At 41.3% G+C, this 14,536-nt stretch overlaps 1 protein-coding gene across 13 annotated transcripts in view; it reads left to right on the forward strand.

Moving 5' to 3' along the window:
- The window catches only part of MAGI1 (membrane associated guanylate kinase, WW and PDZ domain containing 1), a 626,907-nt gene that overhangs the window by 542,897 nt on the left and 69,474 nt on the right, over positions 1–14,536 (forward strand). For all 13 annotated transcript variants that reach the window (XM_081246536.1, XM_081246528.1, XM_081246535.1 and 10 more), the window contains 2 exons: positions 981–1,163; positions 1,678–2,298. In XM_081246536.1, the coding sequence (XP_081102662.1) occupies positions 981–1,163; positions 1,678–2,298 (804 nt within the window). The remainder of the gene's footprint in view (positions 1–980; positions 1,164–1,677; positions 2,299–14,536) is intronic.

Here is a 14,536-nt window from a genome sequence, read left to right on the forward strand (position 1 = left end):
TACTGTTTTGTTTAGTTTAGGTTTTTTTCTTTTTCCTTAAATATTCTAAGCCACATGTCCTAAACATTTTTTAAATATTAAGTTTTAGCAGCAGACATATCTAGGCAATTCTACAAATTGTTAAAAGATGCAAATGAACAGGAAAAAATCAGGTGAATTTTAGAATTCAATTCACAGTAGAGTTATGACTCTTTAATTTTTTTTTTTTTTTGGTGGTACGCGGGCCTCTCACTGCTGTGGCCTCTCCCGTTGTGGAACACAGGCTCCAAATGCGCAGGCTCAGTGGCCATGGCTCACGGGCCCAGCCGCTCCGCGGCATGCGGGATCCTCCCGGACCGGGGCACGAACCCATGTCCCCTTCATCGGCAGGCGGACTCTCAACCACTGCGCCACCAGGGAAGCCCAGACTCTTTAATTTTTTAAATAGTGATTCTCCATTTTTATCAAGTTATTCTTTGTGACTATACTGTGTCTCCTAGTATTATCTATTTAGTTGCAGAATGAATTTTCTGTTTGTCTGAAAGCTAAAGTTTTTGCTTAATTGGTTTTATAAGTGGAAGCCAAGCACAAGGCAATATATTGGAAGCCATACTGGAAAATATAAACTATGACAAAACAGAAGACACCAAGCAAAGACCCACTCCTCTTTCTCTGAAGAACTTCATGTAGTTTGCTGTCAAACTACATGCAGTAAAACTAGGGATCCATGTCAGACGATGGACACCAATGTCATCCTTCTCTTACATTTTCTTTTGGATCTTTGTGGTGACACAATATGTACCCTATCCCCCTCCTTACACAAAGGGGCCTAGGAACTCCCTTAGTACTGAAATCAAGAGAGGACTTTCTTAGGGCACCTTTGTGCCCACATGCCCCAGCACAGGAGCTTGGAGAGTTATCTCTAAGTTCTTATCATTTCTTAGTTAATTCATCTTTTCACTCCTGGTGATGTTCCTTATACATTTCTTGTTTTAATCCAGGCAAACCCTTTTTTACACGAAACCCTTCAGAGTTGAAAGGCAAATTCATTCACACGAAGCTGCGGAAAAGCAGTCGTGGCTTTGGCTTCACGGTCGTTGGAGGGGATGAGCCTGACGAGTTTCTGCAGATCAAGAGCTTGGTCCTAGATGGTCCCGCCGCGTTGGACGGCAAGATGGAAACAGGTATGAGACACTACATGGTCCTGTGTGGTCAGGACCAGATGACACCATGATTTCATAAGTTTTAAGTGTCCTTTAGAAACTTGGCGAACGAACAAGGTTCCTGCACTAAGTAAATGCATTCCCTGGTATAAATGAAAAGCTTTGAAGCATTTTAACATTTCTTCATTTTGGGGAACTGTTAGGGTGCTGTTGAGTACAGTAAGGCAGTAATTTACTAAAAATGTAGATCCATCTGAATAAATGAATTCTCATCTTGGTTTTTTATAGTGAGAATTTTTTTTAGAAGAAAGCTCCAATGTTCTTTCAATGATCATTATATTCTCATTAGCAGGGAAGATACTAGATGCTACAAAAATGCCTGATTAGCATAAAATAACTAATAGAAGCAGTCTCTTTGTGCTTTACGGTACTACCCCCAAACAGTTTCAGTTCAGCTTCGTATTGGTAAGATTTGATAGTATAAAATTGATATAACTTTTCTGGGCAGTTTTTTTAACCATCAACTCTTTTGCAGGAGATGTGATTGTGAGTGTGAATGACACCTGTGTTTTGGGACACACGCATGCACAAGTTGTGAAAATCTTCCAGTCCATTCCCATCGGTGCCAGCGTGGACCTTGAACTCTGCCGAGGTTATCCATTGCCTTTTGACCCAGATGACCCCAACACGAGTTTAGTGACCTCTGTGGCCATTTTGGATAAAGAACCAATTATTGTGAATGGGCAAGAGACCTATGACTCGCCGGCTAGTCACAGTAGTAAAACAGGCAAAGTCAATGGCATGAAGGACGCCAGGCCAAGCAGCCCTGCAGACGTGGCTTCAAACGGTTCCCATGGTTACCCCAATGACACTGTCTCTTTGGCTTCCTCCATAGCCACTCAGCCAGAACTCATAACTGTTCATATAGTCAAAGGGCCAATGGGCTTTGGTTTTACTATTGCGGACAGTCCTGGGGGTGGCGGCCAAAGAGTGAAACAGATTGTCGACAGTCCCAGGTGCCGAGGCCTGAAGGAAGGGGATCTTATAGTGGAAGTTAATAAGAAGAACGTGCAGGCTCTGACTCACAACCAAGTTGTGGACATGCTGATCGAATGTCCAAAAGGAAGTGAGGTCACATTGTTAGTGCAACGAGGAGGTATGTAGATTTATTATCTTTCATTGGTTTTAAACCCAAATCCATTGTTGTACTTACTGGTTATCGGTAGCTATTTGGGGCTTTCTGAATGTCTGTTCCTTTAAGATCATTTTTATTTAAATATTGGGAAATGCATTCAAAATGCCTTCTGATTTCTCTAAATGCTAGCCTCTTTAGAATAAAGGTTATGTTTATACTTTATGTATTTATAGAAAGGGAGATGCAGCTAGAGTGATACTGTTACCAAAAGTGGGGTCTGGCTGCTTGCCACTCAAAAGCTAATAAAAAGGCAAGGTTGGTGGAAAGGAAAGTTTGTTTTATTTCAGAGGCGGGCAACCTGGGGGGAGGGTGGACTCATGTCCAAAGGCCAATTCCCCCCCAGCAGACAGTCAGTGGGCAAGAGTTTTTATAGCCAGAGGGAGAGGGTTACATGCAGAAACAGCACAGTCAGCTCTGACAGTCGTCTTGAAATTGGCCAAGCGGTGGTCTGATCAGTGTCATCTTGATTGTTTCACGTACAGTTAGTCTTCAGTTCCAGGGTCAGTTTGTTCCCATTTCTTTGAGACCAGTTCTCAGAATTGTGGCAGCTTCTGTCATGGCTGCAGTCTGGTCATCATGTAGTTAGCTTCTTCCACCTGGTGTGGGTTTCTGTATCTACAAACCAGCTCAAAGGATATGGCTGTGAATGTTTAGCCCTTGAGAAGGAACTAAAGGTCCCTGACTTTGCTTAATGACTAAACTGTTATTATTTGGTTCTGTTTGACTGTTTTCCTTAGCTTCTGCATTTTCTCACTTCTCTGATTAAAGTTATTCTTTGAGTAAAGTTTTTCTACAGACAAAAGGCAGGTGGAGGACATGGCGTGGAAAGGACCATAGGGTCCTGCTCTGTTTCAATACCTTTAAATGTAAATCAGACTGTGCCTTTTAAAACCCATTAAGCTTTGAAAACCTTTATCTTTTAAGTCTCCTGGACCTGGTCGACACAGTGTGCATGCAAAACGTGGCTCTCAGCCACTCTTCCAGCCTCATCTCACACTCCTCTCCCTTCCTCACTGTGCTTGGCCACCTGGCTTCTTTTCTGTAGTGCCTTCACTACTCTAAGTCCTTCTGTCTCAGGGCCTTTGCACTTTCTGTTTACACTGCTTGGAAGACTCTTTTCCCCAGCTCTTCACTTGGCTGGCTCGGTCTCATTCAGGGCTCCTCCTGAGAGAGGGCTTCTCTGACTCCTTATCTAAAGTAGCCCCCAGCACTCCTATGTAATCTCTGCTGCATCACCCCATTTCTTAATAGCTTTTATCATGATCATTATTATCACAAGCCATTGTTTTGTATATTTACTTCTTTTTCTTCCTCTCTCTTTTTCTTTTTTTTTATTGGAGTGTAGTTTTTAAAATTTTTATTGGAGTATAGTTGATTTACAATGTTATGTCAGTTTCAGGCATACCGCAAAGTGAATCTGTTATACATATACATATGTCCACTCTTTTTTAGATTCTTTTCCCATATAGGTCATGACAGAGTACTGAGTAGAGTTCCCTGTGCTGTATAGTAGGTCCTTATTGTTTGTCTACTTTATATATAGTAGAGTGTATATGTCAATCCCAATCTTCCAATTTATCCCTCCCCCAACCTTACCCCCAGGAATCATAAGTTTATTTTCTACATCTGTAAATCTATTTCTGTTTTGTAGATAAGTTCATTTGTACCCTTTTTTTAGATTCCACGTATGAGCGATATCATATGATATTTGTCTTTTTCTGACTTCACTCAGTGTGACAATCTCTAGGTCCATCCAAGTTGCTGCAAATGGCATTATTTCGTTCTTCTTTATGACTAATATTCCATTGTATATATGTACCACATCTTCTTTATCCATCCTCTGTTGATGGGCATTTAGGTTGTTTCCGTGTCCTGGCTATCGTAAATAGCACTGCAATGAACATTGGGGTGTGTGTATCTTTTTTTTTTTTTTTTTTTTGCAGTATGCGGGCCTCTCACTGTTGTGGCCTCTCCCATTGCGGAGCACAGGCTCTGGACGTGCAGGCCCAGTGGCCATAGCTCATGGGCCCAGCCGCTCCGCGGCATGTGGTATCCTCCCAGACCAGGGCACAAACCCGTGTCCCCTGCATCGTCAGGCAGACTCTCAACCGCTGCGCCACCAGGGAAGCCCGTGTGTATCTTTTTGAATTATGTTTTTCTCCAGATATATGCCCAAGAGTGGGATTGCTGGATCAGATGGTAGCTCTATTTTTAGTTTTTTAAGGAACCTGCATACTGTTCTCCATAGTGGCTCTACCAGTTTACATTCCCACCAACAGTGTAGGAGGGTTCCCTTTACTCTCTCTTTTTCATTCGAATATAAGCTCCATAAAGCCAGAGCCCACCTCTTCATGTTGACAGCTGTATCCCCAGTACTTAACACAGTACCTGACTCCCGCTAGGTGTTTATGAATGAATAGGTAATGAATAAATGAATGGATATGTGATTATTTATACTTGGCAGCAACAATGGCTCCACCAATCATATTAAAAAACATCTCAGCATACCCCCATTTTAATGAAGGGGTTAAGGATCTCAGAGAAATGGGGTATTCTAAATCCTGAGACAATTGGCTTTCTTTCCCCTGCCAGCAACCCCCCACCTCTGCGCCACCGGAACTCCCAGGACCTCACACTGAGAAACATTTTCCGTCTGTTGAAATGTCTTGCTCCTGGGTCTGTGTTTGTGACTAATCTTGATTGATCACCTCCCACAATGGGCCTAAGTTTGATCATTTCCTTGACCCTTGCCAATAGGATATGTTTCATGCACAGAGTATTCTGACCCTCTGAAAAGAGATCAGGACCCAGACTTTTATTTCCTTTCGGTTTCATTGAGACAGAAAAACTTGTTTATGTCGCAACAGCCATGTCCTCGGGCTCTCGTGAAGCTGTGTGTTCTGTGATCAAAATGATTGGAGTTGTGGGAAGGAAATCCAAAATTCAGAACTGTCTGAGTGAATCACAGTGCTCAGTCCACCCTTCTTGAACAGGTGTAAAACCCATTTGCAGATTTTTTTTTTTTTGGCAGATTTTTTTTTAAAGTTATTTCTACCAATAAAATTTTGAAGCTTCTTCTTGTACCTAGACCACTTGACTGCACAGACCTTTTTGTTTTAAACAGTGACCAAGATGTGGTAGGAAGTGACTTGAGGTTAAGGATGAGGAGGAGAGGGAGGGGGTGGGGGGACGGCACCTGCACGTACAGACCAGCGAGCAGCTTACAGAGTGCTTTTCAAACCTACACACACCTCTCATGTCATTTTTACCACATCCCTGAAAAGGAAGGTACCAGCCAACAGTAGGATTGAGAAGTTCGCCTGGATTCTTTGGTTTCCAGTCTAGTGCTCTCCCCTACTTAACCCTGAACACCACTGATTTTTGCACAATTGCTGGTTTCAGTGGCCGGCAACTTGGAAACTTTTAAATAGTTCTTGGTACATCAGGGCATCTCTGATTCAGCCGCTGCTCATTTGACATCACAAATCACCCTGCTCTCCTTCTTCATTTATTTGCTCCTTCGTTTCTTTTGTCATTTTGTTCACTTTTTCTTTTCCATTCAGTTCACTTTTAAGGAGACCAAAAAGTAAAGTCTCATTGTAATTTACTAACTTACAGTGGTTACTGGAGCCATATTGTAATGAATTTGCCCAAATTAGCAAACAACTCATTATAAAAATATACCACTTGATTTCAAATATGTTTACATTTTCTCTTCTTAATTCCTAAGACCTTCTTTTGGTTAATGCCATTATATTTTATAACCTTAAATTAATAAGGGAAGATCCAGAATATATTGCCACATTAGTCAACATCTACATAGTTTATTCCAGAACCTGAGTAATTTAAAATCACTGTAACATCAGCAGTTTTTAAAATATGCCATATGTCTTATGTTTGATTTATGTGTCAGATAGAAGGTTTGTACATCTGCACTTGGCAAGCTAACACCAGCTACTATTAATCTTTCTAGAAAGCATATAAATGTACTTGTTTCTGCCATACGTCAGTTACTTGAATTGGGGCTGGCATTTTAATCATTCCTCTTGTGTGATGGGGGTGTAAATGAGAAGGTTTGATGATCATTTAAGATAGCGGCTAGGTTAAATGAGAAAGTAAATGACCACTTCACTGATTCTTTCTAATGAATCTTATTTCCATCATAACTCCTGGAAGGAGATTGATAAACTCATTAAGTCTACACCTCTCTTGATTCTCAGGAATAAATATCTCAAAGGTGGGGCTTTCTATGCTTTAAAGAACTAGTCTTTTCTACTTTGGGGCAGAACTTAGCTGCATTTGTATTTTGGTTTTCACTCTTAACTCCCAAGCTCATTTTTTATTTTTGTTCTGGTCGAAATCAGGTGCATTTCGGTTTTTAGCATTTTTTTTTTCTTTAATCCCCCTCCCACCAATGGAAGTAAGCAGAGGTTGAAATATCATTTGTAAATTTCTGGAGACAGTTTCCTAGGTCAGGCTTGGGCTTGCTGGGCATGTCTATCCATAACCCTGGCAGCCGGGACCATTACTTATTTGTTTACAAGTGTCTTCTTTATAAACATGTCCGTGCCTATGGATGTCACTCAAGTTCTTAAAGGGCAGCGCCTCCTTCCTGTGCCTGGCTGCCCATCTTCCCATGGTAAGTCCTTTCCTCCTTCTCCCTCTGCTGGCCAGTAAAGAGAATGCCTTTTATTTTTCTTAATTTTTCACATGACATTTGCATTCAGACAGCCCATCACCTGACACCAGTGTGAGTCTAGAGGCTTTTTTAAGCGTTTGGAAAATCATGCTAGAAGGTGATTACTATTGTTTTGAATATATTTTTTTTAATTTACAAAAGATGTAGAATTTGTTCCATAAAGCTTTTTTTACTTTAAAAGAGGGAGTGGGACTTCCCTGGTGGTGAGTGGTTAAGACTTTGCCTTCCAATGCAGGGGTTACGAGTTGGATCCCTGGTCAGGGAGCTAAGATCCCACATGCCTCGCAGCCAAAACAAAACAGAAGCAATATTGTAACAAATTCAGACTTCCCTAGTGGCACAGTGGTTGGGAGTCCACCTGCCAATGCAGGGGACATGGGTTCGATCCGTGGTCTGGGAGAATCCCACATGCCACAGAGCAACTAAGCCTGTGCACCACAACTACTGAGCCTGTGCTCTGGAGCCCGCAAGCCACAACTACTGAGCCTGCGTGCCACAACTACTGAAGCCTCTGCGCCTAGAGCCTGTGCTCTGCAACAAGAGAAGCCACCACAATGAGAAGCCCGCGCATTGCAATGAAGAATATCCCCCACTCACTGCAACTAGAGGAAGCCCATGTGCAGCAATGAAGACCCAACACAGCCAAAAATAATTAATTTAAAAAAATATTGTAACAAATTCAATAAAGACTTTAAAAATGGTTTTAAAAAAAAAAGAAAGAAAAAGAAAAGGGATTATATTGGGACTTCCCTGGTGGCACAGTGGATAAGACTCCCAGCTCCCAATGCAGGGGGCCCAGGTTCGATCCCTGGCTGGGAAACTAGATCCCACATGCATGCCGCAACTAAGTCTGTGAGCCACAACTAAGGAGCCCACCTGCCACAACTAAGACCCCACGCGACCAAATAAATAAATAATTTTTTAAAGGGGATTATATTATATGTAGCATAACTACCTGTGCCCCCTGTGTATTTTGTATATTTGGCTAATTTATACCTAGTAGGAGGTATGACACTCTTGAAGATCTCGTTTGGGATGGAGTCAGAATACTCTGGGGTTTTTTTTTTTTTTTTTTTTTTTTTTTTTTGCGTTACGCGGGCCTCTCACTGTTGTGGCCTCTCCCGTTGCGGAGCACAGGCTCCGGACGCACAGGCTCAGCGGCCATGGCTCATGGGCCCAGCCACTCCGCGGCATGTGGGATCTTCCCAGACCGGGGCACGAACCCGTATCCCCTGCATTGGCAGGCGGACTCTCAACCACTGCGCCACCAGGGAAGCCCAGAATACTCTGTTTTAAAAGACAATTTGGAATACTTTATGAAAGTGGAGAATGTGTGTTTTACTTTAGAGAGAAAAAGTGTACTGAAGAAAAAGCTGAACTAGAGGTTCCAGGAGCCCGCCTCTAGTTCAAACTGTGCCCATAGGTCCTCTGTACCTCTGACTGGGTTACAACTCTTGCCCTGAGACTCATTTCTTTATCCAAATAAATGGATAATTTGCACTAGCTCATCTTTAGGGTGACCCCTGCTAACTCCAACTTTATGCCAAAAAATGGCCTCATTGATGTGTAGGGGAAAGACCACAAGATTGAGAGTCAGACAGTGTGAGTTTAAATTACAACTCCTGCTTTTTTTCCCTTTGTGACCTTAGGCAAGTCATCTGAAAAAAGGTAGCATTTGTGCCAATTCCTGACCTAGAAGCAGTCACATGATAAATCAGTGGTGTTTTACTGATATCCCCTAGTATCAGAAGCCACTGGGTATGGTGGGTTTCTTTTTTAAAAAAGAAAAAACAAACTCTAGCATGTACCTGCAGAATTTTAATTTCAGTGCATGATGAGCAGGCACCTGTATTTTTTTTGGAAGCTGCACTGGCAATGCTGATGTAAAATCAGAATTGCAATCAGTTTTAGTCTTCTGCCCTCGTGGTCCCTTCTCATTTTGATTCTGTGACATATAACTTGAGAGTGAAATAAGTTTATAACTTAACAGTTATTTTCATTTCTAAGTAATTTCTTCTTTTAAAGTCCGATTTCTAAGCAACAGATTTCTCCATCTTCCCTAAGATCCATTGCAGCTCCCAAATTTGATATTTTTCTGCTTCAGAGGAGGATAGAAAGGAAGACTTGGGCTCAGAGATGCTTCTTTTGAGCACAACTCTCCAGTGGCTTTTACTGATCACAACAGAATTAGAAGTGATGCTTTGTATACTGAGTGCTCTTGTCAGGGTACTAAGTAATTTTAGGATCTGAATATAAAGTAATGAAATGTTAGGATTCCTGGAGGGGAGGACTATATCCACCTTGCACTTTTGTATCCCTGGCATGTCATGGGGAACCTGGCATGTGATAAGGTCTTAGTAAATACTAGCTGGATAAATTAAACTTTCTCTGCAAGTCACATTAGAAAATTAATTATATAGTTTTGTAGTCACTCTTCATAACTTCAGAAAGATAAAAAAGAGATGTTAAAAGGCAAAATGAAATATGAAAATCATGGTAGTGATAGTAATAATGTTACTATAATCATTGATTACTTACTATGTACCAGGATTGTAACCATGGTACAAGCAATACATGCATGTACACACAGGCGGAAATAAAACCTCACAGCATCCCACTCTTGTGACCATGTTGGAACCATCCGTTTGCAGTGTGATTCTGAATAGGACCCTGTGGGAAATGAAGGCAGTGATTAGTAGGAAAAAAAAAAAAGAATTGAAGGAATTGCTTTTGTTGTAGATGTTGAGATTCCACAGCTGAATTTGCTTAGTATAAAGCAAAAGAGAAATTTCTGGTTTAGTTGGGAAGCATGTATAAGACTCCTCCTTGCTTAAAGCATTTGTAATACATAAAAACATTAAATGCTTCTGCAATGTGCCAGGTGTAGTTGGTTCTAAACATTTTACATATCATAATTCAGGAGCCCTCTGAGGTGACTAAAACCTTACCTCCACTTTAGAGGAGAGGGTGCTGAGCCCCAGAGAAGCTTAGTGATTTACCCAGAATCACACAGCTGATTAATGCAAGCTAGGATTTGAACCCAGGAATTCTAGTTCCAGAGACCGATCTCTTACCCACTATGCTGCGCAGCCTCCTGGCTTGTAGATGAAAAGCTCCAATACCGTTAAGGAGTACATCTTTTTTTTTTTTTTTTTTTTTTTTTTTTTTTTTTCTTTTTGGCGGTATGCGGGCCTCTCACTGTTGTGGCCTCTCCCGTTGCGGAGCACAGGCTCCGGACGCGCAGGCCCAGCGGCCATGGCTCACGGGCCCAGCCGCTCCGCGGCATATGGGATCCTCCCAGACCGGGGCACGAACCCGTATCCCCTGCATCGGCAGGCGGACTCCCAACCACTGCGCCACCAGGGAGGCCCAAGGAGTACATCTTATACATGAAAGAATGAGTAAGGTCTGAAGTCTGTGGCAAATTAATGCCACTTAATTTTCATCCAAATTTACTGATGATAGTTCATTAAATCGTCATCGATCCACACAGGGAAAGCAATATCTAACATCATCATCCAAGCACAGGATTAGCATTAGCTCTTCTTTGCGTGTGTTTTTCCACGTCTGAAATGATGCAAAACCATCATAATTAGAACCGCGCTGCCGGAGAGTTAAACATGGGTGATCAGGTGCCTTTTTTCTCTTTGACCTCTGGTCATGGACTGGAGAATGAATTGCAAATTGCACTGCTTAAGTGTTTGACTGCCAGAATCTCTTCAGTTGAGCTGCAGGGCCTCGGAAAGGAGAGTTCAGGTTGCTGGCAGAGTGGTATCCTAATGGTGGTGGGGTCTGTGTATTCACATCAGCACATCCCGTCTATTCCCCCTCCTCTGTCGTGTCATCCTCCCACCTCTTCCCCGGCCTCTGCCATCCATCATGTGGCACCTGGCCTTGCTGTGGCCTTGCAGCAGGTCTCAAGGCTTCCTCTAGTCCATTCTCCGGCTAGAGTGATTTAAAGTCAATTGGATCCAGTCGCTGCTCATGTCAGGATGACGTCCCATCATTCAGAGTAAAGTCCAACGTCCTGTGTCACAGACAAGCACTTGCTCTTTCTTCTGTCTGTGTATTTCCTGTCACAGAGAGCCACAGAGCTTTCTAACTCCTGTCCTTGAGGCTTCTGCTCAAAGGTCCTTTCCTTCAAGAAGGCTGCTCTGACCGCTCCGTAGAAAAGAAAACAGTGTCCACCGCCATCATGCTCTGCTCTGTCCTTCTTTCTCAGGCCATGGAGGCTTCCTTGTGGTCTCTGTGAGAGTAGGGACTGGGTCTCAATCATTATTTGATCCCCACCACCTAAAATCATGCCTGGCACATTGTAGGTCTTCAGAAAATCATCTATATTGAAGGAAAACTATGAATTAATGCAAGGCCCTTTGTGTTCATAAATGTTCATCATCCTTTAGAGAACTTTCTGGGATGAGAGCTTATCATGAGAGCTGGGGAAACAGGCAGCGGGAGATGGACCACCTCGAAAATCACACAGCATGAAGGTGAGACAGCCTGACTTCCAACCCAGTTTTGTTGGCCTGTAAAGCCCATGCCCTCTGTCACAGGCTGTTCTAAATGACAAGGAAAAAATGATACAGATAAACTTATATACAAAACAGAAATAGACCCACAGACATAGAAAACAAACTCAAGGTTACCAAACAGAACATTGTAAATCAACTCTACTTCAATAAAAATAAATAAATAAATGACAAGGAAATGCATTTCATGGCAGTGGATCATGTTGGTCCAATTAAGCCTGTTTTCCAGGTCCAGTGCAGTAGTCACTATCCACATGTGGCTATTTAATTAAAGCTAAATACGATGTAAAATTTAGTCCAACTAGCCACGTTTCAAGAACCGAATAGCCACATGTGGCCAATGGCTGCCATATTGGACAGTGCAGTTATAGAACCTTTCCACCCTCGTAGAAAATGCTGTTGGACAGTGCTGCTCGAGAGATTTTGGTTATTTTGCCCTCAAAAGTGATATGTTGCATGTCCTTTATTTTACCCTTTCTCTTATATGCCTTTGATAGAAGAAAAATATGGAATTGAAGGCAACTTTATAGTTAATACATTTCTTTTTATACAGATCATGATAATAATAGGTCCTATTTATTAAATTCTTTCCATGTGTAGGTACTGCTCTAAGCTCTTTACATGTGTTAACTGGATGTTAGGGGGTCACAAGGAATTGAGACTCAGAGAATGTGAAAGACTTGTAAAGTGTTAGCACTTGGGTGATCTGCTCTGTCCTAATCCTGAGACAGCTCATCAACTTTTAAGGGGATTATAGGTCTTCCACCTGGCCAGGAAGCATCTCATCTTTAATCCTGGACTGAGGTTAAGGAGCTTAACTTAAATTATTTTATTATGTAAAGTATCTTTACTCTAAAAAGAGGAAGAAACTTTTTTGTTGAATTTTATTTTATTTTTTTAATACAGCAGGTTCTTATTAGTTATCCATTTGATACATATTAGTGTATATATGTCAATCCAATCTCCCAATTCATCCCACCACCCCCCTCCACCACCCTGCTTTCCCCTCTTGGTGTCCATATGTTTGTTCTCTACATCTGTGTCTCTATTTCTGCCTTGCAAACTGGTTCATCCATACCATATTTCTAGATTCCACATATATGCGTTAATATACGATATTTATTTTTCTCTTTCTGACTTACTTCCCTCTGTATGACAGTCTCTAGGTCCATCCATGTCTCTACAAATGACTCAATTTCGTTCCTTTTTATGGCTGAGTAATACTGCATTGTACCTATGTACCACATCTTCTTTATACATTTGTCTGTCGATGGGCATTTAGGTTGCTTCCATGACCTGGCTATTGTAAATAGTGCTGCAATGAACATTGGGGTGCATGTGTCTTTTTGAATTATGGTTTCCTCTGGGTATATGCCCAGTAGTGGGATTGCTGGGTCATATGGTAATTCTATTTTTAGTTTATTAAGGAACCTCCATACTGTTCTCCATAGTGGCTGTATCAATTAACATTCCCGTCAACAGTGCAAGAGGGTTCCCTTTTCGCCACACCCTCTCCAGCATTTGTTGTTTGCAAATTTTCTGATGATGGCCATTCTGACCAGTGTGAGGTGATACATCATTGTACTTTTGATTTGCATTTTTCTAATAATTAGTGATGTTAAGCAGCTTTTCATGTGCCTCTTGGCCATCTGTATGTCTTCTTTGGAGAAATGTCTGTTTAGGTCTTCTGCCCATTTTTTGATTGGGTTGTTTTTTTAATATTGAGCTGCATGAGCTGTTTATATATTTTGGAGATTAATCCTTTGTCCATTGATTCATTTGTAAATATTTTCTCCCATTCTGAGGGTGGTCTTTTCATCTTTTTTATGGTTTCCTTTGCTGTGCAAAAGTTTTTAAGTTTCACTAGGTCCCATTTGTTTATTTTTGTTTTTATTTCCATTACTCTAGGAGGTTGGTCAAAAAAGACCTTGCTGTGATTTATGTCAAAGAGTGTTCTTCCTATGTTTTCCACTAAGAGATTTATAGTGTCTGGCCTTACATTTAGGTCTTCAATCCATTTGGAGTTTATTTTTGTGTATGGTGTTAGGGAGTGTTCTAATTTCATTCTTCTACATGTAGCTGTCCAGTTTTCCCAGCACCACTTATTGAAGAGTCTGTCTTTTCTCCATTGTATATCCTTGCCTCCTTGGTCATAGATTAGTTGACCATATGTGTGTGGGTTTATCTCTGGGCTTTCTATCCTGTTCCATTGATCTATATTTCTGTTTTTTTGCCAGTACCATATTGTCTTGATTACTGTAGCTTTGTAGTATGGTCTGAAGTCAGGGAGTCTGATTCCTACAGCTCCGTTTTTTTCCCTCAAGATTGCTTTGGCTATTTGGGGTCTCTTGTGTCTCCATACAAATTGTAAGATTTTTTATTCTAGTAATTTGATAGGGATTGCATGAATCTGTAGATTGCTTTGGGTAGTATAGTCATTTTCAAAATATTGATTCTTCCAATGCAAGAACATGGTATATGTCTCCATCTGTTCACGTCATCTTTGATTTCTTTCATCAGCATCTTATAGTTTTCTGAGTACAGTCTTTTGCCTCCTCAGGTAGGTTTATTCCTAGGTATTTTATTCTTTTCGTTGCAATGGTGAATGGGATTGTTTCCTTAATTTCTCTTTCTGATCTTTCATTGTTAGTGTATACGAATGCAAGAGATTTCTGTGTATTAATTTTGTATCCTGCAACTTTACCAGATTCATTGATGAGCTCTAGTAGTTTTCTGGTAGCATAGTTAGGATTCTCTATGTATAGTACCATGTCATCTGCAAACAGTGACAGTTTTACTTCTTCTTTTCCAATTTGGATTCCTTTTATTTCTTTTTCTTCTCTGATTGCCATGGCTAGGACTTCCAAAACTATGTTGAATAATAGCAGTGAGAGTGGCCAGTCTTGTCTTGTTCCTGATCTTAGAAGAAATGCTTTGAGTTTTTCACCATTGAGAATGATGTTTCCTGTGG

The sequence above is a fragment of the Mesoplodon bidens genome, assembly GCF_964165515.1.
Source record: "Mesoplodon bidens genome assembly, chromosome: 10".
Lineage (NCBI taxonomy): Eukaryota > Metazoa > Chordata > Mammalia > Artiodactyla > Ziphiidae > Mesoplodon > Mesoplodon bidens.